The sequence below is a fragment of the Electrophorus electricus genome, chromosome 12 (genome assembly GCF_013358815.1).
Source record: "Electrophorus electricus isolate fEleEle1 chromosome 12, fEleEle1.pri, whole genome shotgun sequence".
In the NCBI taxonomy this organism is placed as follows: domain Eukaryota; kingdom Metazoa; phylum Chordata; class Actinopteri; order Gymnotiformes; family Gymnotidae; genus Electrophorus; species Electrophorus electricus.
In genome coordinates this window covers 16,798-37,209 of record NC_049546.1, presented here as the reverse complement: position 1 = coordinate 37,209, position 20,412 = coordinate 16,798, and the positions used below count along the sequence as shown (strand labels likewise).

Here is a 20,412-nt window from a genome sequence, read left to right as displayed (position 1 = left end):
AAAACAGAGTGAAACAAGGCAGAACACAAGTGTGTAAGTGAGTGTGGGCAAGTACAAATGGCAAGAGAAAACCTCAGAAAAACACAAATTCTCTGGGGGCTCATGAAAACTTGGTAACTCAGAATCTTTTAGAGCTAAAGAAATGCATCAAGATACTCACCAAAACAGACAAGAAACATGAGATATAAATATGTAGAACAGTGAAGAAGAACTAAGACACGCTTGAGCAACAATAAGTGGTGGGGAATACAAACCAGAACACAGGCTGCAGATGTGAACACATCCAAATTCCACATGGCACTGTCTCTATGAGAACTGCAACACTAAAGGATGACACTATGATGACATTTGAGTCAGCTGGTGTGATGACAGGAAGCCAGTTCTGCAGGAACCCTACTGACAGGAAAGTGATATTATGGTTTTGCAGGAAAGTGAAGTTGTCTTTGGAATGATATCAGATTGTATAACAATGCCCCCATATGGCAAAAAACACAACATGCAGAAAATGCAACAATAAAATTGAATGAATGCACTTAACCCAATATTAAACAGATGCAAATGATCTCGTCACTCTGAAGATGCAAAAGGTAAAAATATTAGCACCACTACTAAAACAATGCATTTACATTCACATTTACATTTATATTTATATTTACAGCATTTAGCAGATGCTCTTGTCCAAAGCAACTTACAATAGTCTATTGATGGAAAATACATTAAGATAAGATGCAGAGCCCAGAAGGACAGAGTTGAAGGATTCCATTAAGCTACAACACTGTCTGAGCTTAACAATTGATTTATATAACAATTTTTACAACAGATGTTGTCACAAAGTGGCTTTACAAATGTCCAAGTCCAAATCCCCAGTGAACTAGACAAGGGTGACAGTGGTGAGGAAAAACTCCCTAGAACATGAGGAAGAAACCTGGAGAGGAACCAAGACTCTCGGGGGGTGATAAGGTGATGAGGAACTGTACAAGCAACTCAGTGGTATCTCTGGGAAGAAGTGGTTAATTCTAAAAGGCTACATATGCATTTGAAACGAACCAACAGGTTTCACAATCATCATCATTACTAATTTAGGGTTTCTTTTATTTTGTGGTTTTGTATTTAACATGGATTACCAACATTGCATCTGTGTGAAGAAACAGTATAATTTGACTTTATTTTAATTGTGTGTATGGGCATATATTTGTGTGTGCGCATGTGCACATGTGTGTTTGTGTGGATGGTATCCTATGTCTAGCTGATGTCCTGACTGATGAGGCTTTTGTGTGTGTGTGTGTGTGTGTGTGTGTGTGTGTGTGTGTGTGTGTGTGTGTGTGTGTGTGTGTGTGTGTAGGTGGATGGTATCCTGTGTCTTGCTGATATCCTGACTGATGAGGTTTGTGTGTTTGTGTAGGTGGATGGTATCCTGTGTCTTACTGATATCCTGACTGATGAGGCTTGTGTGTGTGTGTGTGTGTGTGTATGTGTGTGTGTGTAGGTGGATGGTATCCTGTGTCTTGCTGATATCCTGACTGATGAGGCTTGTGCAGAAGCAGCCCGAGCAGAGGCAGCTGCAGTTGTGGCTCAGATCACTTCTCCACAAGACACTTCTACACAACACACTGCTACACAGAACCTAGCCAGCTTCCTAGAGAGCATGCAGGACATCGTCACATCTCTTATTAGTGAGTGTGCGTGTGTGTGTTTGTGGCTGTTTTCACATGCACATGTTTGTATGCATTTGTTCGCCTGCATGTATGTGTGTTTGCTGTGCATTTTCTGTGTTTTTATATAGATGTTGGATTATACAGATATAGCACAGCTCATGTAGGTTAGTTACAGGGTGGCAAGGATGCTTTTGTTATCCCTCCAGGGGTCCTGTAACTAACCCTAACTACATGAGCTGGCTATATCTCTAGGTGTGTCTGTATGTTGTAGTTATATCAGTATGTGTCTATGTTGTAGTTCATCTTTGTGTGTGTGTGCCCTACAGAGCTCTGTGAGAGTGCATCATGTGGCGAGGTGTTTCTCTTAGCTTCAGCAGCTCTGGCCAACATCACCTTCTTTGATAGCATGGCATGTGAAATCCTTCTACAGCTCAATGCTGTTCACATTCTCCTCCAGGCCTGCAGGGACCGCCAGCGAGTAGACACACCCTACTCTAAAGACCAGGTAGTGTAGTTGTCCTTGGTTGTTTTGGACCTTTTTTTGGTGGATTTCCCCTAAACAGTCAGAGCTCTCCTGAGCTTGTGCTTCACCCCATATACAAATATTTATAGTCTGCACTTGCTCTCCCACACATTACCCGTCTCTCACACAAATTAATTAATTTATTACTAACAATAATTAACAGAGGTGAAGAAAATGAAAGCAAATCAAAAATAAAGTGGAAACAGGGAAAAAAAGTTGAAGGGGGTGGGGCTGGACAAACTCCTTTGGTGGCTGTCTGTTGGCACATGTTAATCACATTATGTGTTTTGCATTTTTGACTTTCTTTCTTCAGGTTGTAACGATTTTGGCAAATCTGTCTGTTTTGGAGCAGTCAGCCTCAGATGTTTTACATGAGAATGGTATGTGAAAAAAACATACAAAGTCCCAACAAACAGGAAAATAAATGTAGCCTAAAAGGCTTTAATGGCTTTACACAGCAAGACAGCAGTGTCGTCCTCCTACTTGAGTGACTTGCTAATGGCCTTCCCAAGGAACCTATAGGAGTCAACCCTCCCCACTCCCTGACCATTAATGACCAAAGGTCTTAAATTCAACTACTATTTGTTTTATCAGTGTTTTAGTTTTTCACTCCATTCCTCTAAATATTCACTCCATTCCTCTAAATATTCAACCATGTTCCTGTGTGCTACAGTCCTACTAATGTTGTATTATCTGCAAATTTAAACAACTTGACTGATTCTAAGTTATAAATACAGTTGCAGGTAAATAATGAGTATAGCAGGGGAGACAATACCCAGCCTTGAGGGGCACCAGTGTTAACATCTCTAGGTGTGGAAACTTTCTGTTTGACAAAAAAAATCAAGAATCCAGCAGCACAAAGACTATTGTTTATGTTTATGTTTGTTAAGTTTATGAAGATTGTCAAAAAGCCTTGAAGGTGGTAACCTATTGTATTAAATGCTGAACTGTAATTTAAAAATAAAATTCATGCATATGTACCAGGCACCTACAAGTGTTTCAAAACACACTGATGATGCCAGTGGGCTGGTTGTCACTGGGAAGGCATGAATCTGCAGTTTTGGGGAATACTTCGTGACATAGTAGGTAAAATCAATGCAGAACCAGTGGCACAGAGTATATATTATCAGTGCCAGTGGAGCTGGATATGGGCTTAATCGCTGGAGAGGCCAATATGGACTTTATGGGTTAGGAAGTGACTGGCTGTGAGGGGGCAATGCAGTTGTGTTTTCCATTAGCACAATTCTGTGTTGCTGTAACATTAGCACATACACAAGAGATCTACCTAAAAGGGTGATTCTAGAGTTAGATATCTATTTTAGCTGTGGAATTTGTCTCAAGAGTGTGCCAACCCTGCCCTGTAATTACCTTGGATTATGTATATTATACCCTGATTATAATCAGGGCCAATTATCTACACCTGCCCTCCTGGCTTCTTAAGAACAGCTCATATTCTTGCCTGTGTTTTTGTTTAGTGTTCTTATGAAAGGCAGGTATGGCATGACAACCTAAAGAATGTTCTCACCAAAGTTCTTCCAGCTCTTGGGATTTCTCTCACTTTCTGTTTTGGTAGCCTGATCCACTTTTAGTTGGGAAAGCCAATTTTTGGTCAGCTTTAATTTTCCTTCTGTTCCACCATCTAGAACACGTCAGCCTGCGTTTGCCTGAGAGCCTCAGTTCTTCCTGTTGAGTGTTTATGTTTCCTCTGTGGTGCACTAGTAAAACTCCGGGTTAAGGTTAACGCTAGTAAAACAATGGCAACCACAATCTTAATGTGCTTCGGTTTCAAAAGATTAAACAATGATTTTCAGTCCAAAGAATCATGGAAAAATATTTAAAAATTAACACTAATATATAGGTGTTTGTGTCCAAGACCACATAAAAAAAATATCCCAGCATTAACTCACAGGGTGAAACCAGTGGTAGGACAGGAAGGCCAGACTAGAAGTCCAGCTGGACACAAATATTTTATTTAAAACCACAGGTATTATTCACCCATGTGTAAGAGGTACATAAAAACCTTGTAGAGGTCTGGGATTGTGAATTGTGGTAATCAGAAAATCACCCCGTCTGGGATCCATTGTTATGGGAGCATGTACATCAGGCTCAACTTTACTGATAAAGTAAATGTTGAAAAGGGCAATGTTCACATGTCAATAATAATGTCTGATTAATGAATGTTGATTTCCAATTTTTTTCATTTCATTTCATTTATTCTCCACAGGAATAGAACGACTGCTCCTGCTGCTTGGTGAGAAACCTTCATCCTCCAATCCATCAGAGGGTGCTGCATGCGAGCGGGTTCAGCAAAAGGCAGCCGTCACACTGGCACGTCTTAGTAAGGACCCTGATGTGGCCCAGGCAGCCATAGACCTTCAAGGTAAAGCCCAGTACAATACCACACATACTATATACAACACACAGAAGTTAGGAAAATTATAATGGTGTTCATATTAACTCAGAGGACTAGACACCAGTGCATTGCAGCTTCAGAAGAGACATGGTAAATCACAACTAGGCATTACACTGTGGACAGTTCTTAAATATTTCGATATTATTAGCTGCCCATAATGTCTATAAGACCATTGAAAGTGTGTGTATGTGTGTGTGTGTATACACACACACACACACACACACACACACACACACACACATACATACATCTTAAATTTGGCTATATCCATGTATTTTAAAACTTATCAGTGTTTCATCAGTATTGCATGAATAACAATCTGACAATTGAAGTCTTCAGAGTGACCGAGAATGTATTATTTTTTGTATTGAACATGCATTATTTCTGCTAGTGTGTTGTACTGTGAGAAGGTGTGGTGTGTGTATGTGTGTGTGTGTGTGTGTGTGTGTGTGTGTGTGTGTGTGTGTGTGTGTCTGTGTCTGTGTGCATGTTTGTGTTGAAGGTGCAGGTGTAAATGTTGTTTTATGTTTGAAGCTGTACCTCGCCTCATTGAGCTCTGTCGCTCTCCAGCGGAGAGAAACAGCAGTGACTCAGTGCTGGTAGCCTGCCTGGTAAGATACACAACACAGAGTACTACTTATAGAGTACTGGGTGAGGGGGACCCCCTCGCTTATATCTAGTTATAAGTGAAGAGGTCTCATGGATTTTCAGAGGAGAGTAACCCATGACTCCCTCACTCTGTCAGCTCCACAACTTTCTGTTTACGTTTCTCTGCAGGCTGCCCTGAGGAGACTAGCAACTGGATGTCCAGAGAGCATTTCCCCTTCGGATCACCAGCAACTGATCAAACCAAGACTTGTCGATTCGTTTCTGCTCTGTTCCAATATGGAGGAAAGCTTTGTCTGAGTGAACCTCAAAGTCCTTGCCAGACGAACTCATCAATGTAAATGCCACTAGATTGGAATAATATTGTAATTTTCATAATACATACTAAACTTGTCATACACAAAACATTTGTACTTTTAAATACTTGGGTACTGTTTTCTGAGTGTATATTACCAGATGAAACAACCTGGTTTTACCTGTACAAAATAAATATTTATGTATTAAAAATTAAAAATGGAAAAATATTGGATTTTATGCATTTATGATTAATTTATTTCTAATCACAAATACCAATTGCAGTAATAAATTCATCTAATAAAGGTCTGTCCAGAGGTACTTTAAGCTCCCTCATTTATTAAAGTGTCTCATATGCAGTGTTTCGACCTATATACATGCTCTTGTTCTTTGTAAACCATGGAAACAGCTGTTCAAGAAAATTCCATACAAAAAGAAACAATATACAAGAAAGTGATTAAATAAAAAAAAAACCCTAAAATGTCAGAAATAAAAGGAGGTCAGGGCAGATCATATCTTTCTGTAGGCAAACTTATGGCTTCATTAAATGACCTACATTTTGATTTTTTTTTTCAGATCAGTACAGTAATTTGTATTTTAATTAACTAAAGGCAATGCTCCACATTTGAACTTTTTTAAATTCATCATTGCCTAAATACTCTTTCATAATGAAATTTCAGATTGTATAGTTAAGCAACATTTATAGCAACATTTCAGGTTGTATAGTTAAGACTGGAAACCATTTCTCTGAATTTTTAACTTATTCTCATCACAAAGTTAATATGTAACCCCTATGCACAAGTCAAGCAATGAAGATGCCCAAATGGACATTGCACTTTGCTGTGCCTCAGCCTTGCTGAGTCACTGGACAATCAGCAGACACAGGTCCCAAACATGGCATGTGCCCACTTGACCTAATGTGGTCCCAATAAATATTTTCTACTGACAGGCTTTACTCTACTTACTATTGCAAACGCCGTGCAGGACTGAACTCAATTTGGTCTTGAGCTGGATTTGTTTTGCATTGAACTCATACAAAGGAGGAATGGACCCTATCCAAAGTAACCAAAGAGAAGAATTTTTGCACATAGATGTGCATTTGGATGAGCAAGCACCTCATGCTGGAATCATTAAGATACTTAAATCCTTGAGGCCACAATGGAGAGCTGAGGACATTCAAATGAAGGCAAGTTGGGCCTTGAACTGCTTTATGACTGCATAGTCACAGAGTTTGGGCTGGAAGTTAATTTAGTTTCAGTAGCAAATATAATGACTTATGTGGTTAGTGGTGAGATGAAGCTCGAGGAAAAACCTGAACATGAATGTTTTCTTATATAAATTGCTTTTCGTTTATGCAGCTTGTGTCTTCGGCACCCATGTGGAAACAAAGTAATTATGGTGCTCAGATGCATACCTTTGTGTTCTGCACAAATGACTTCAGAGTTACCATCACTCATCATGCTGGATTTAAAAATGCAAATGAGTATAACGAGGATTAACAACGTTAACAAGCATAGTGATTTGCATAAATATTATAGCAAAATTAAAAGCATTTTAGAGTTGAATTACTATGTGATTAAAGATCTCTATGTACTTTCTTACTTTTTTTTTTGTTTTTTTGTTAATGTGTAAATCCTCAAGTGACACTTTCTGAACATGAAGTTGAGATCAGTATGAATTATGGGAAGGAATAAAGTTACTTTAAGCATTACAGTAACTTTGTTTCTGGACAGGTTTTCACAGAAGGCATCACCAATCAGCTGCTGGGCTGTTATGTGGGTTCTGTGTCTGAGGAAGGCCTGGTGCTGGTGAGAATCTATGGCCAAATGACTGAACTGTTTGTTGACCGGAAGAAAGAAACAGAGATTTTGAGCCTGCTCCACGTGCATGGATGTGGTCCGGAACTGTACTGTACCTTTCAGAATGGCATGTGCTATGAGTTTGTGAAGGGACGTGTGCTGGATGACCCTCTACTCAGACAGCCTTCTGTCTACAGGTCTGTGCTAGAAACAGTATATGTAACATAATTACATCTAAAGAATCTTACTTGAATTAAAATGAATTTAGAACTTTGACTTTCTCCAAGTACTGGATCATGTACTGTGACAGGGTGATATGGCCTACAGTGAAAAGGGCTTTTCTCTCTATAACAAAACAATAATTGCGCACAGAACTGACCTGCTTTTCAGTAACAGAACTCTGAATGCAACTTGCCAATCATAATTACACCTTCCAGAGCCATGTAATAAAATCAAAAGTGCCTCACAGTTGCAGTGAACCAATGTCTCATCCACATAGTCCAAAGTTTAAAACATCCAGTGGCCTATATGATTTCAGTGTAACAGTCAGCGGTATGGAGACGGACACATGCGAAGAAGAGAGATTTATTCAGGGCAAATCCAGAATCAGAGTCGTTATAACAGTCCAGGGTCAGAGAGCCAATATGGAGAGCACGGGATACATGAAAGAGCTAGGATACTCAAATAACTAAACACAAACAATGAACTAAACACATGGAAGCATACAGATTAAGCAGGCTATAACAGCGACTAGGAAACACGGAGGCTAGGGAACACGAGGGCTAGGATAACACAAAGGCATAGAGTACAAAGAAACATTAACATTAGAATAAACAAACATGCATGCACAGAGTCAATAAACAACCACATAAATGCAACCATTTGAATGAACAGCAAAACTAAGGGAACAAGGCAGGGTTTAAATACAATCAACTAAACAAAGGATAGGTGTTGAAAATCAAACGAGGGGCAAAGAAAATGAAACTATGGAAGGGAACTCAAAAACACAAGACAGTCCTGTGGGTTATCTGGAGATCACTGTTGTTTCACTGCTCCACACAGTGCTGAATAGTACTTTAGCACAAGTGGAAAAGCATCGTATCTTCATTAGCGTGTACATGATCACTTAACACACTATATGTATGTTTTCAGATTAGGTTTAAGATGTTAGATGTTTTGAGTAAATTAGCATATTGCTTTAATCTATCAACAGTATATTTTACTACATTTAAACTTTATGGTAGATGATAGTATAAATGTACTGTAACAGCTCCCTAAATACATCTCTATAAAATGATAATTGAGGGGGAGCACATCTCAGAAATTGTGTTAACACAATGTAATAAGTTAGTGTGGTACCTCCAAAAATGTGTCTAATACTATTACGCTGATAGTAATAACTCATTTTAAACCCCAAGTGGTTAATGACCTGAAGGACACACAGGTTAGTAAACACCCCAAAAATGACACTTTTATAAAAAAAAAAAAAAAAGAAGAATCCTGCACAAGTGAAACAAAGAAATAAGCGAAATATCAGAAAACAAATCAAGAAACAACACTGTCTTCAGAGGCTCTACTGATTCAGCAGAAGTACAGTGGATGAATTATGTAGTTACTGCTTAACGTCACCGCAATCGGCAGGAAAACAATTCAAATGTGCAAAGAAAATACGCAAATGTCACTAAGATCAATAAATTTCTCTTACCCTCAGAGGCCTCACTTATAAATAATCAATTTAATAAACAATGAAATTAGTAAATGAAACACTTGATAATAAATTGTCAACACAGTAAATGCAACAAAGAACCAGAGCTTGGCTGTGTCCATCTTAGCACTTGGATGTTCACAAGTATATGTGTTATCACTCATTGGGCCCAAACGTTGGTGCATGTTGATAGGATGCAAGATGATCGGTACAGAATCATGGAGGCGGTTGGTCCAGCACTCACGAGTCCGTGACACGTATAGACATGAGCCATAGCGTCAGAATCAAGCAACTACTCACGTCTCCTCTTGTTTCTCACACAAGTGTGATGATTTGTGCTGAGACTCCAGTCCTCCTACCCACCCACACGGGCAGTAGTGTGGAGGATCCGTCCTCCTCGTTGAGGAGAAGAGGGTGCTAACGTGTAGCATGGCATTTCAACTTCTAAACTGAATATGGCTAACTCACTTCACGGAGCAAAAACAAATAAACAACGCATATAACAGAAAGAAGGCTATAATTTCACGCTGACAAACAACGTTAGACTTGAAAGAAAGTGAAAAAACAGCTACAGTTTGTAATTGTCCAAAACCATAAATTTAGGGCAAGACACCGGTCCTAACCTCCTCGCTCCTCCTCCTCATGGATAGGTCAGCGAAAATGTCACTCAACCCTAGCGATCATCAGACTGCTCAACTAGCACAAAGGCTGACAGTTCCAGCCAGAAAACTGGTGCAAAACAAAGAAAAGAATGCTGGGAAGTCGAGTATTTAATACTCAGTACAACAATTAAAAAAAACATACGCAATAAACAATATGGGGTTCCTTGCTCCCTTTTAGGGTCTCTACAATAGTATATATATATATATATATATATATATATGCATCAGGGTTTGTTATTTTTCCCGTCATTTGTTGTAGGTCAGTTATTCTGTGACGAGGTGAATGAATGTAAGTGCAAGTCAGGTCCAAATGTAAACAATGAAATGTAAATGTAATGAAAATGAAAGTAAAAGTACAAAATGTACATCTAAACATGCGGCCAAAACAGCCTTGAATGAGGGGATCACAAAACAAGTCACAATAGTCACAAACAGCAATAAAGCAGCTACAATAACAGAACAAACACTGAGGATATTAATACACATGCTAACTGAGAACAGTACAAGAAATAGGTGAAGCAGGGAAGGCCTACCAAGACGGGCGTAGCAACATGTGGAAGGAGAACATAAAGAGCACATGAGGACACACTGAAGGACAAGCACAATACAAATGCCACATGGCTAGGGGGTTGATAAAGGGAGTGTGACACAGAAAATAAAAATCTGGAATCTTAACCCATGCTGAACATTTAACTGAAACCCTAACCCCAGCTGCTGCATGATTTGAAGACAAAGGTTAGGGTTAGGGTTAGAGAGTGGCACAAAGGATTAGGGTTAGGGAGCTAGGATTAGGGTTAAAGGGTTAGGGTTTTAGGGTTAGGGTTAGAGAGTGGCACAAAGGCAGGATGTAAGTGTGAAAAGAAGAGCTTATCTAATGAAGAAAAGGCCAGCAAACAAAAACCAAGCTCAATAGAATGTCATGAATGGTCTCCCTCCTGACGTCACTGTTTCCTTGATATCCCTGTCGAGTCTTTGTTTTCCTTTGCTTCCTTATTTCGTTCCTTGGTTTCGTTTTCTCTGCCCCTCGTTTGTCCCTCAGTTACAGTCCATGTTTTGGTTCTCCCTGTTATGTTCACCTGTGTCTGGTTAATCCTTGATTGTTCTGGTTATTTAAGCACTGGGTTTTGTCTTCTACTTTGTCGGTTATTTTGGTAAGTCACATTCCTGCAGTCATGTTTATATTATGCTCCTAGTACTGACATCGCCATTGCTTTTCTGTTTACTCCAGTCGTGTATTATTTTACCTTCAGTGTTACCCCTTTGCCTCTGTTTACCCCTTTGCCCTTCGTGTTTGTAATTCCCTTGTTTAATAAACCGCCTCCTGCATTTGCGTTCTGTCTCTTGATTCATTCCTGCTGGAATCGTAAGACAGAATGAAAGAGCAAAACAGGAGAAATCCAATAACCATGCATAAAATCACAAGGAATGCAAAAATCAATGAAATTTATTAGATTAATTAATTAAAATTAAATAAGTGTAAAATACCATTAAATGAACGCACATATTTTAATATTTGAAATGAATGCGATGCTCATTTTTAGATTGATTGCAGCAGAAATGGGGAAAATACATGCCATAAAGCCTAGGGCAGTTGCATCTCCTACACCAGTTCTGTGGTCAAAATTATCCCATTACCTGCAGTTGCTCCAGAGTTCAGAAAATGATGCTCCTTTCTGCCAAAGGTAAGAAACAAAAGCTTCATTAGTACATAATTTGTTTTTAGTCTCTCCCTACTACTTTACTGTATTTTTCATCTTTCCTCCTGCCTCATTTACATGTGAGAGGACACAGCAAAGAGGCAAACCAGGGTTTTCATACTATTAATCATACTAACCCTCACCCTATTAATCATATTAACCCTAACCCTATTAATTATACTAATTATAACCCTATTAATCATACTAACCCTAACCTTATTAATTATACTAACTATAACCCTATTAATAATACTAACCCTAACCCTATTAATTATACTAACCCTAACCCTTGGATTTCATGCTATTAATCATACTAACCCTCACCCTATTAATCATATTAACCCTAACCCTATTAATTATACTAACTATAACCCTATTAATCATATTAACCCTAACCCTATTAATTATACTAACTATAACCCTATTAATCATACTAACCCTAACCCTATTAATTATACTAACTATAACCCTATTAATCATACTAACCCTAACCCTATTAATTATACTAACTATAACCCTATTAATCATACTAACCCTAACCCTATTAATTATACTAACCCTAACTTTAACACTGGGCTTTCATGCTATTAATCATACTAATTCTTACCCTTGTTTTCCATCTCTGAGTTTTAAATTACCATTACACATTGTTCTTCAGGATGTTAATTTCTTTTCCAGCAATACATTTCTTTTCCAGCAATTTTTGTGCCATTGTGAATGCAATCTTAACATCTGGATGAAGGCAATACATTTCCAATACTTTTCACACTCTCCTTGCAGTAAAGGTGACAAAAATGCAAGTTTATCGGTTCATCACATACACCCTCTTCTGTCCATCTTACCCTACTTTCTCTTTCAAATGGATAAATACAAACCTCCTTTTGTATCTTTCTCTTTCAAACAGAAATTCCTCCATTTTCTCATTATAACACTTGGATAAGTAAATTCTTCCCCTCTCATTCGCTCACTGTCTCATTACAATATATAAAGTAATTATTTTCTCTGCTTCTCCATTTCTCTCATTTTTTAATATAAAGCTAAATGGTAACACTTTACTGATTACATAATACCTACATAAGCCCTTTATGACAACTGACTTAAACATACATAAACAATTATTAATACTTATTCCAACAAGCTTAAGCTGTCCTAAAAGCTTTTATTGTGAACTTTGATGGTGACAGGATGAGTTATGGCACTTTGTGGGGTGAAATGACATAGTATGTTATGACAACTGACTCATGATACAGCACAGCTTATCAAGTAAGGCTGCTGGTTAAATGTAACAAAAGCAAGGAATTAAAAATGCTCTGTAGTGTTTCCTGTGCTGTTAGGAAACCTGTGTTTCTCTGTAGTGTTTCCTGTGCTGTACTAACAGCACAGGAAAACTGTGTAACAGATATTTTACTGAAGTTTTTGACACTCACCGTTTTACCCTGTAGTGATCAGTTTTGGCAAAGTTATACAAAACATAAACAATTATTCGCTACTCATTAATACTCTAAAATTGTAATGGGAATACTTTACTCATTACTTCTTGGAAAAGGTAATCTCATTACTTCTTAGTTACATACTGAAACACATACAAATATATGGGAATAAAATCTGCAAACAAATCTGTAGCACCTGTAAAGTACAAAGATGATAAACAACAGTCCTTTCAAAAGTTTATTTAGGAAGGAAAAAGTAGACGTAGTAACAACAGTAAACATGTAAGCACGTCTTAAATATAGTATATTATACTTGATGAAACTATAATAGGTTTTATATGAACATGTCTAGTTGCTCTGAACCTAATATATTTATACAAAAGAAATATATAGTCCAGTGAAACTCTTTGGAACAGTTGAAAGCTTTTGGCTTGGCTATAATTTATAATTGTAATTTTAGTAATTTGGTTTTGGTAAAATTGTAATAATGGTACCTTTTTTTGTGTTTTGGGAAACACATTCACATTAATGAGAATGTCTCCATATATTGAAACTGTAACCTAACTGAACTCATACTGCACTCCTCACATTCACAGTCACATGACAGTTAGCACTGTCAGGGTGTGCAGGCATGTGCAAATTATGCACAAATGAGCTAATAGTAAATTATATTAATAATAGTAATTATAATAGTTATCTTCTTCTTCTTCTTCTTCTTCTTCTTCTTCTTCTTCTTCTTCTTCTTCTTCTTCTTCCTAGCATTGTCCCAACAGTGCAGGGTCAGCTATTTGGGTCTTTGTACGGCACGTCACTCAATCAAATGAGTCATCTGTGTGCAAGTGTTCAGCATTCAGATCCGCGATAATTGCATCTTGCCATCTTTGTTACGGTCGTCCACACGGTCACCGGCCGTTTACCTTAAGATGGTAGGCAATGCTGGCAACAGTGTCCGGAGCTGCACGTTGAACATGGCCAAACCAGTGCAGGCGTCCCTCTCTCACTTTTACCTCAATGGACACAATGCCGAATTGTTGGCGGATAATATTGTTGGTAATATGGTTGAGGAGGCATACACCCAACGCCCAGCAAGCCATGCGCATCTCCATGGTGTGGAGACACCGCTCAGCGGTCTGGTAGACGTGGGAATTCTCTTATCACAGAGGATGCTGGTAACTTCCTTCCACCACAACCACATCACGCTGACTCTCTCCAGTACTTCGCCATCGATGTCGCTGTCGCTCTGTAGGCATGAGCCAAGGTACTTGCACTATTGGGTCTTTGCGGTGTTGAGTCACAGGCCGAACTGGCTCAGACAGTTGCTCCAGGCTTGCACCTAGCGCTGTAGCTCCTCTTGGGTAGTGGTTGTGAATATGACATTGTCAGCATAAAGCATCATCCAGGGCACACCACACTGCGGTTCCTGAGTGATGGTGTCCATTACAAGAATGAACAGCAGTGGTGACAGTGCAGAGCCCTGGTGAACACCTTTGTTTTATGTTATGGATATTCAAATTCATATTCTTACATAAAAGCATGAGTAACACAAGTAAGTGCAGAGTGAGTTGAGGCAGGATGCAAATGGGAGGATGAGCAACACAAGAACATGAAGTGAAACACTGAGATAATGATGAGTAGACAACAACCAGTAACAACATGGACAGGACACTTTATAAATATACAGACCAACCAGTAACAACAAGTACAGGTCATGATATAAATATAAGGGTCAACCAGGCCAATTGTGAAATGATAAAACACGTGGCACCTGGTGCGCAGACCCGTGATGCTGATGGGAGAAACTGTGTCAGTGACATAATTTTTATTGTTAGTACTTATAATGTGATTAAAAATATTGTAACCTTTTACATTATTTTGTTAAAGAAAAAAGTAAGCACATTATTGTAAATTTGCAACATATTACCCCAATACAGATAATGACATATTTCAGTGTATTTTATTTGGGCCATGTATGAATTCCATATTTATAAATATTATAAATCAACCATTCAGTAAAGTGAGTTAACTGATCTATACATATCAAACTGTGAATATTAAAACTAATGTACATAGCATACAATTAATTATATATTGCAAAAGTGTAACATACTTAAAGGCTTTTATTAACTTCACAAGGAGAGAAAAAAAACAATTCTGAAGACTTTAGTGCTTGAATAGGATTAGGCTTAGGGCTACGGTTAGGGTTAGAGTTCTTGCTGTTTTTACAATAGTGGATCCTCCATAATGTTTATTGTCTTGAGAATTAAACACCTGGAATGAAAAAAAAAAATGCAAAAAACAAATAAATATATTAAAAACTGTATTAGGTATTGGGTTAGCTTACCCTAAGATAGTTAGCTCCTAGCATCTTTTTGAAGTCTCAGTTTTATCAGTGGCCTCACTTGATCATCTGTGTCATATCATCATTGTGTCACCCTGACATAATACTTTCTTTACAGCCTTTCTGATTCATCATTTATAATTGACTTCAACACAGTCAGTGACTCTCATAATACACAGATTTGGCAACATTATCAAATAGTATGTCTTTATCTAATGGCAGTGGTAGCTCAGTGGTTGAGGTACTTGACAAGTAATCAGAAGGTTGCCAGACCCTTAACCCTCAATTGCTCAAGTTGTGTTCAATCATAATTGTAAGTTGCTTTGGATAAAGGTGTCAGCTAAATGCCATCAATGTAAACCACAAAAACAATAAAAAATCTCGTCTAATTTTGGACTTTGTTACAAACCTCAGCCCCGCACAGCCATGCCCACTCACACACAACCCCGATCCAACTCACCAGAATTCTAGCACACACCTGATTCTGAGTCTATTCTAACCCACATACTATGTCCTATAACACTTATGCATTCACATTGCACACACCCATAACTATCCCACATAACTGAAACCTTCTCCATGAATGTTTCTTCTCTCTCTCACTCTCTCTCACACACATGTATCAATAATAGTGCTGTAAATAGTTTAAAATTAGTATTGCTTAAGTGTAAATATCAATTATGTGTGCATGTATGTATTAACATTTGATGATGTTGCTTTTTTGCTGCTATTCTGTTTTCTAATTTCTATTTTATTTTTTGGTACATGTTCACTCTTAAGGAGAGCATGGGAAACATTGATTTATGAAATGTATCACTAAGAAAGTTTTATAGCGTTAGGTTAGGGCTAGAGTAAAGTATTATAGGTCATCCAAAGAGCGTCTGTGGAATTAAAAGATTGTGTTAACACCTTCAGTCATCTGAGTATTTTAAAAGCCTATTCTTCTTGTAGCAGCCTAAATTGAAGAATGTCTGTGTCTTTATAGGCCAAGCCACTCAAATAACATATTAAATTCAATCACTAAAACTAATATATGTGATTTGCACTATGTTTATGCTTGATTGTTGCTTTTGATTAACTGTTAAGGTCCAGTGTGCAGCAAAATGTTCCAAGGATTGACCTCCTACTAAATGAGATGGAGGATCTGAAGAAACACTTAAATGGAATAGATTCTCCAACTGTACTCTGTCATAATGACCTCCTAACTAAAAACATTATCCACAACTCAACTGAAGGTGACATAAGCAATTTATATGAAATATTAGCAAGGGTTAAGCCATGAATTTTGGGACTAAAACAGTTGGAAGGCTAGCCCGAACATAGGGGAAAAATATCTAGTTAGAAACTGTATTAGATAGAATAGTATTCTATTGTCTTTATTGCATTTATCTTTATTGCATGTATTTATTGTATGCCAAAATGGAAAGGGTGTTAGCTAGCCTCATATAGGAATCAACCCCAAGCCTCCTAATTAAGGCAAACCACAAGACATGTATGGGGCAGATTCAGGGCAGAAATAATCTAGGATCAGGGTAGAGGTGTAGAACTTTACCAAATTACAGCCAGCCTTGGGTCAGAACTCTGATAAAGACTGAACACCCAGCAGCTGGAGAGTTTCCACAAGTAAGGGCAAGCACAGGTGCTGCTAGTTTGCCTTGATTACTGATGAGGAGCTCTGTCCCTTTGGTGTCCATGGATAGCCCAGACACTAACCCTGAACCCTAACCCTAACCATAAACCCTAACCCTAACCCAAACCATAAACCCTAACCCTAACCCAAACCATAAACCCTAACCCTAAACCCTCTTTCTCTCCCTCTCCCTCACTCTAACAAGTGTCTCAGTCTTGGGCTGGTCATGTTATCATAATAAGTCTAAGAGGGTCTTTTAGAAATGTATTAGTTCCTGTATAGTATTCTAAAACATAAAGACAAGTTTGATTATATTTATGCTGACTAAACAGCCATAGATTATTTGTACACATAAATAGCCAGGCATGAATTAAAATTAAACTAAAAGGGAAAATATACACTGATTAAAAGTTCTATTTAAACATATCCTTTGGTTGTCCTAATTCAGACTATCCACTAGTATAGACTCACGGTATTGCTGTTTCTTTTTCATATTTACATACATTTGAAATCTTCAATTTGTATATAAATCAATTGTGTGTATACTTTTTTTTAGGTGTAGTAAAATTCATTGACTTTGAATATGCTGATTTTAATTACCAAGCTTATGACATTGGCAACCATTTCAATGAATTTGCAGGTAATCCATTATGCAAAAATAAATAAATCTTCATACACCTATCAGCTGTTGAATGATACAACAAGGAAATCTTTTTCATTTTTGAGTGAAGGTGTGAATAATGTGGACTATAGCCTTTACCCAAGTCATGAGCTGCAAATGGACTGGCTGACTATATATCTGCAGAGCTTAAGGCACTACACTGGAAGAGACTGTGCTATCACCAAGAGGGAGCTGCAGGAACTTTATATCAAAGTCTGCAAATTCTCTCTGGTGAGGTTTCTTATGATGCTTTTCATTTCTACTGCTGTGTAAACCCACATCCCAGTAAACCTTTATAACAGGCAAACAGTCAATTTAAAAGAAAACATGCATTTTCAAGTGTCCATATTCAAGGGTGCAAATAACATTAACACTATAGTGTTTGCTTCATGACATGTGCAACCAATTGTCAAGTTATGTATGGATCAATGGGATGATGGGACTTTGTAAATATAGTTAATGCACTGTAGACATAAATAACCGTGAAATATTAATGACTTCACATGGTCATTATGATTTCACATGGCATAGCTAATAAATCTCCTGATCACTGTTATCACTGTTATCACTGATCACCATTTAATAATCACTTGGCTGTTTACATATGTGTGTCTGATTTATTCATCTCTTGACTATTTATTATATGTCCATCTGTGTTTAGGCCTCCCACTTGTCATGGGGTCTCTGGGCTCTTCTACAGGCCAAACATTCTATTATTGACTTTGATTTCCTGAGGTTAGTTTCTTGGTGTTTTTTTTACAGTGTTTCAAATCAAGCTTACTATATTACTTCTATAGTTAAATTACCATCTTATCGTGTAAATAAGTGATTAGCTTACATAAATGGGCTATTTTAAAGAGAGTTTGGTTTGTAACTGTCATAGTTGTCGCCTCAGCAACATCACAGTCATCACACTGAGCGTCATGTGACTTTGTTTTCTGTTTTGATTCCATGGGGTTTCCATGTGGTTTTGTTTTGATTGGTTCTGTCTCCACCCTTGTCTCATGTTTTGTAAATCCCTTCCTGTTATTGTGTTAACCTGTGTCTTATTTTCCCCTTGTTTATTTTCTCTATTTAAACCTTGTGTTCTCTTGACCTATTTATTGCTTCTTTGTCTTTATTTTCTAATGAAGTTTTGATTTGTTTGTTTACACGGTGCTTGTTCAAACAAAACCACATGGTAAGTAACACCTTGGAAATGAAATAGAAAACACAAACCAAACAAAGTGACATGACACTCGGCACCACAACAGCAATCCTGCTGAGGGAGCAACCATGAAAGTAATTCAGAACATAACAGCTGTTTTTATATTACTAGTCACACAGGGGTATGGGAGAGTCCTTTTGCACTTTAACATTTTTAGAACTGTTGTGATTTACAAATCCTTTAATCCTGTGCTGTAAAAGCATCAAGCAAGTTCACAGGCAAATAGGGAAAAGATGCTGAATGTATTTTATGATTTCTAGAATATAATGTGTCTTTCTGAATTGCCAAATGTATTTTATAATATCTAAAATATCATCATTTATCTTTCTGAATTGCTATAGGCAGCAAAAAAACAAAGATTAGTTCTAACATTTAATGTACAATTATTTAATACCTTGACATGCCATACTTGTTTTCTTATCTTTCTTTTAGATATGCCACAGCCCGATTCAACTGCTACTTTGAGAAGAAGCAAGATTATTTCATAATGAAACTTAATATTTGAGTTAAGATTAGGTTCAGAGTCTGACTGTAGCTAAGACTCTACAAATCAGCTGGTGAAAACAACAAAAGAAATCCTAAGAAAGTTCTGCCCACTGATGCAAAATTAAAATCATTTGATGCACCCATGCTACTAAGGTTAGAATCTGGGGTGTATTTTATTCACACGACTGAAATTATGCTGTTCCATGCTCAGCAACTGAATGGATTTGGATAATTAATATATCTTCTGCTGTCACTCCTAATTAATTGCTAAACATCAAATATTAACTAGCTTAACATTATACCATCAATAATGTTAATGGTATAATTACTGCATCATAGTAGGCAGTTACAATGCTAATGTATATCTAATAATAGTTCATTTTGACAGATCATTTTAGATTTTAGATTAAAATGGAGGTTTTTTAGAATTTAGCAAAACTCTTCCATTAAAATTTCCAGGCTTAACAACTGATAAAACACCAATAGAAGTAGAGAAGTGCACATAACCAGCAAAGGACAGTATTAATAGGGAGTTGAATCATTTGGGTGTCAGACATTTGACATTTGGCATCAAAGGACAAAAATAGCAAATTTCTCAAATTAAATATAAGAGTAACAAAAATGAATCATGATAAATAATTGAGGGTGTCATTGCCTTTTTCAATTTGACTCCAGATTTCCATTTTGTGAGAGTACACTGGCATATATTGGTTGCCAATTCACCTACAAAATACAATCTAAAGATTTTTTATTCTAAAGAATGTTTTATTAACTTACACTTTTGTGTGAATCTACTGTCCTCTGCAGATGCTGACTTTTAGAGATACTGAAGCACAAAATAAATTAATATAAAAGCAGTTATTTTTCTTATTCACCTGTCTCATGTCTTATTCAGCTGTCTTATATCTTATTTAAAGTAGCCTTACAGGCAGTATCTATTGTTATCTTGTGCAGTATTCAAATATCACTGCAGGGCCTGCAAGTCTACTCCTGTAGCCCACCTGGTAGTGCAGGTAATATAAGCTTTAGCACCACCAGGCTCATGGGTTTTATCCTCAATGAGTACACATGATATTGTCTGCTGAATGTATGTAGACATCCAAAACTGAAGGACAACCAAAATGTATCTCCAAGTATAAAGTGTTCGCTTATTTCAATACATGCTCTGTGAGCAAGAAAGGAGCATGATATCATTTTGGACAAATGACTTGATATTCTTTGTGTCTGTGAAATTTAGTGTCAGCTCAATGAAAATATAAATGTTAATACGTGTTCTTCAACAATATATAAATACACTGATAAACAT

General features: G+C 37.4%; 2 protein-coding genes across 7 annotated transcripts in view; both read left to right on the top strand.

The window, feature by feature from the left end:
* LOC113588764 (INSC spindle orientation adaptor protein) overlaps positions 1 to 5,798 on the top strand; it is a 34,431-nt gene extending 28,633 nt beyond the window's left edge. For 2 of the 4 annotated variants that reach the window (XM_027028105.2, XM_027028106.2), the window contains exons 8-13: positions 1,487 to 1,673; positions 1,982 to 2,160; positions 2,492 to 2,558; positions 4,403 to 4,558; positions 5,126 to 5,202; positions 5,369 to 5,798. In XM_027028105.2, the coding sequence (XP_026883906.2) occupies positions 1,487 to 1,673; positions 1,982 to 2,160; positions 2,492 to 2,558; positions 4,403 to 4,558; positions 5,126 to 5,202; positions 5,369 to 5,497 (795 nt within the window). In that variant the 3' untranslated portion in view covers positions 5,498 to 5,798. Of the gene's footprint in view, positions 1 to 1,486; positions 1,674 to 1,981; positions 2,161 to 2,491; positions 2,559 to 4,402; positions 4,559 to 5,093; positions 5,203 to 5,368 lie in introns of all 4 variants that reach the window. The other 2 variants (XM_035532240.1, XM_027028107.2) reach the window with 2 other exon arrangements.
* A 553-nt stretch (positions 5,799 to 6,351) lies between these two features.
* On the top strand, positions 6,352 to 19,963 carry zgc:113516 (uncharacterized protein LOC541449 homolog). 3 transcript variants are annotated; one of them, XM_027028117.2, is made up of 9 exons: positions 6,352 to 6,677; positions 7,225 to 7,299; positions 7,414 to 7,487; positions 11,199 to 11,339; positions 16,209 to 16,357; positions 17,309 to 17,392; positions 17,484 to 17,644; positions 18,075 to 18,148; positions 19,053 to 19,963. In XM_027028117.2, the coding sequence occupies exons 1-9, from the start codon at positions 6,537 to 6,539 to the stop codon at positions 19,123 to 19,125; spliced, it is 972 nt and encodes a 323-aa protein (XP_026883918.2). In that variant the 5' UTR covers positions 6,352 to 6,536; the 3' UTR covers positions 19,126 to 19,963. The 3 variants fall into 3 exon arrangements, with proteins under 3 accessions (XP_026883918.2, XP_026883916.2, XP_026883917.2); XM_027028115.2 differs by having other exon boundaries at positions 7,225 to 7,487; XM_027028116.2 differs by lacking the exon at positions 17,309 to 17,392 and having other exon boundaries at positions 7,225 to 7,487.
* Positions 19,964 to 20,412: the final 449 nt, after the last annotated feature.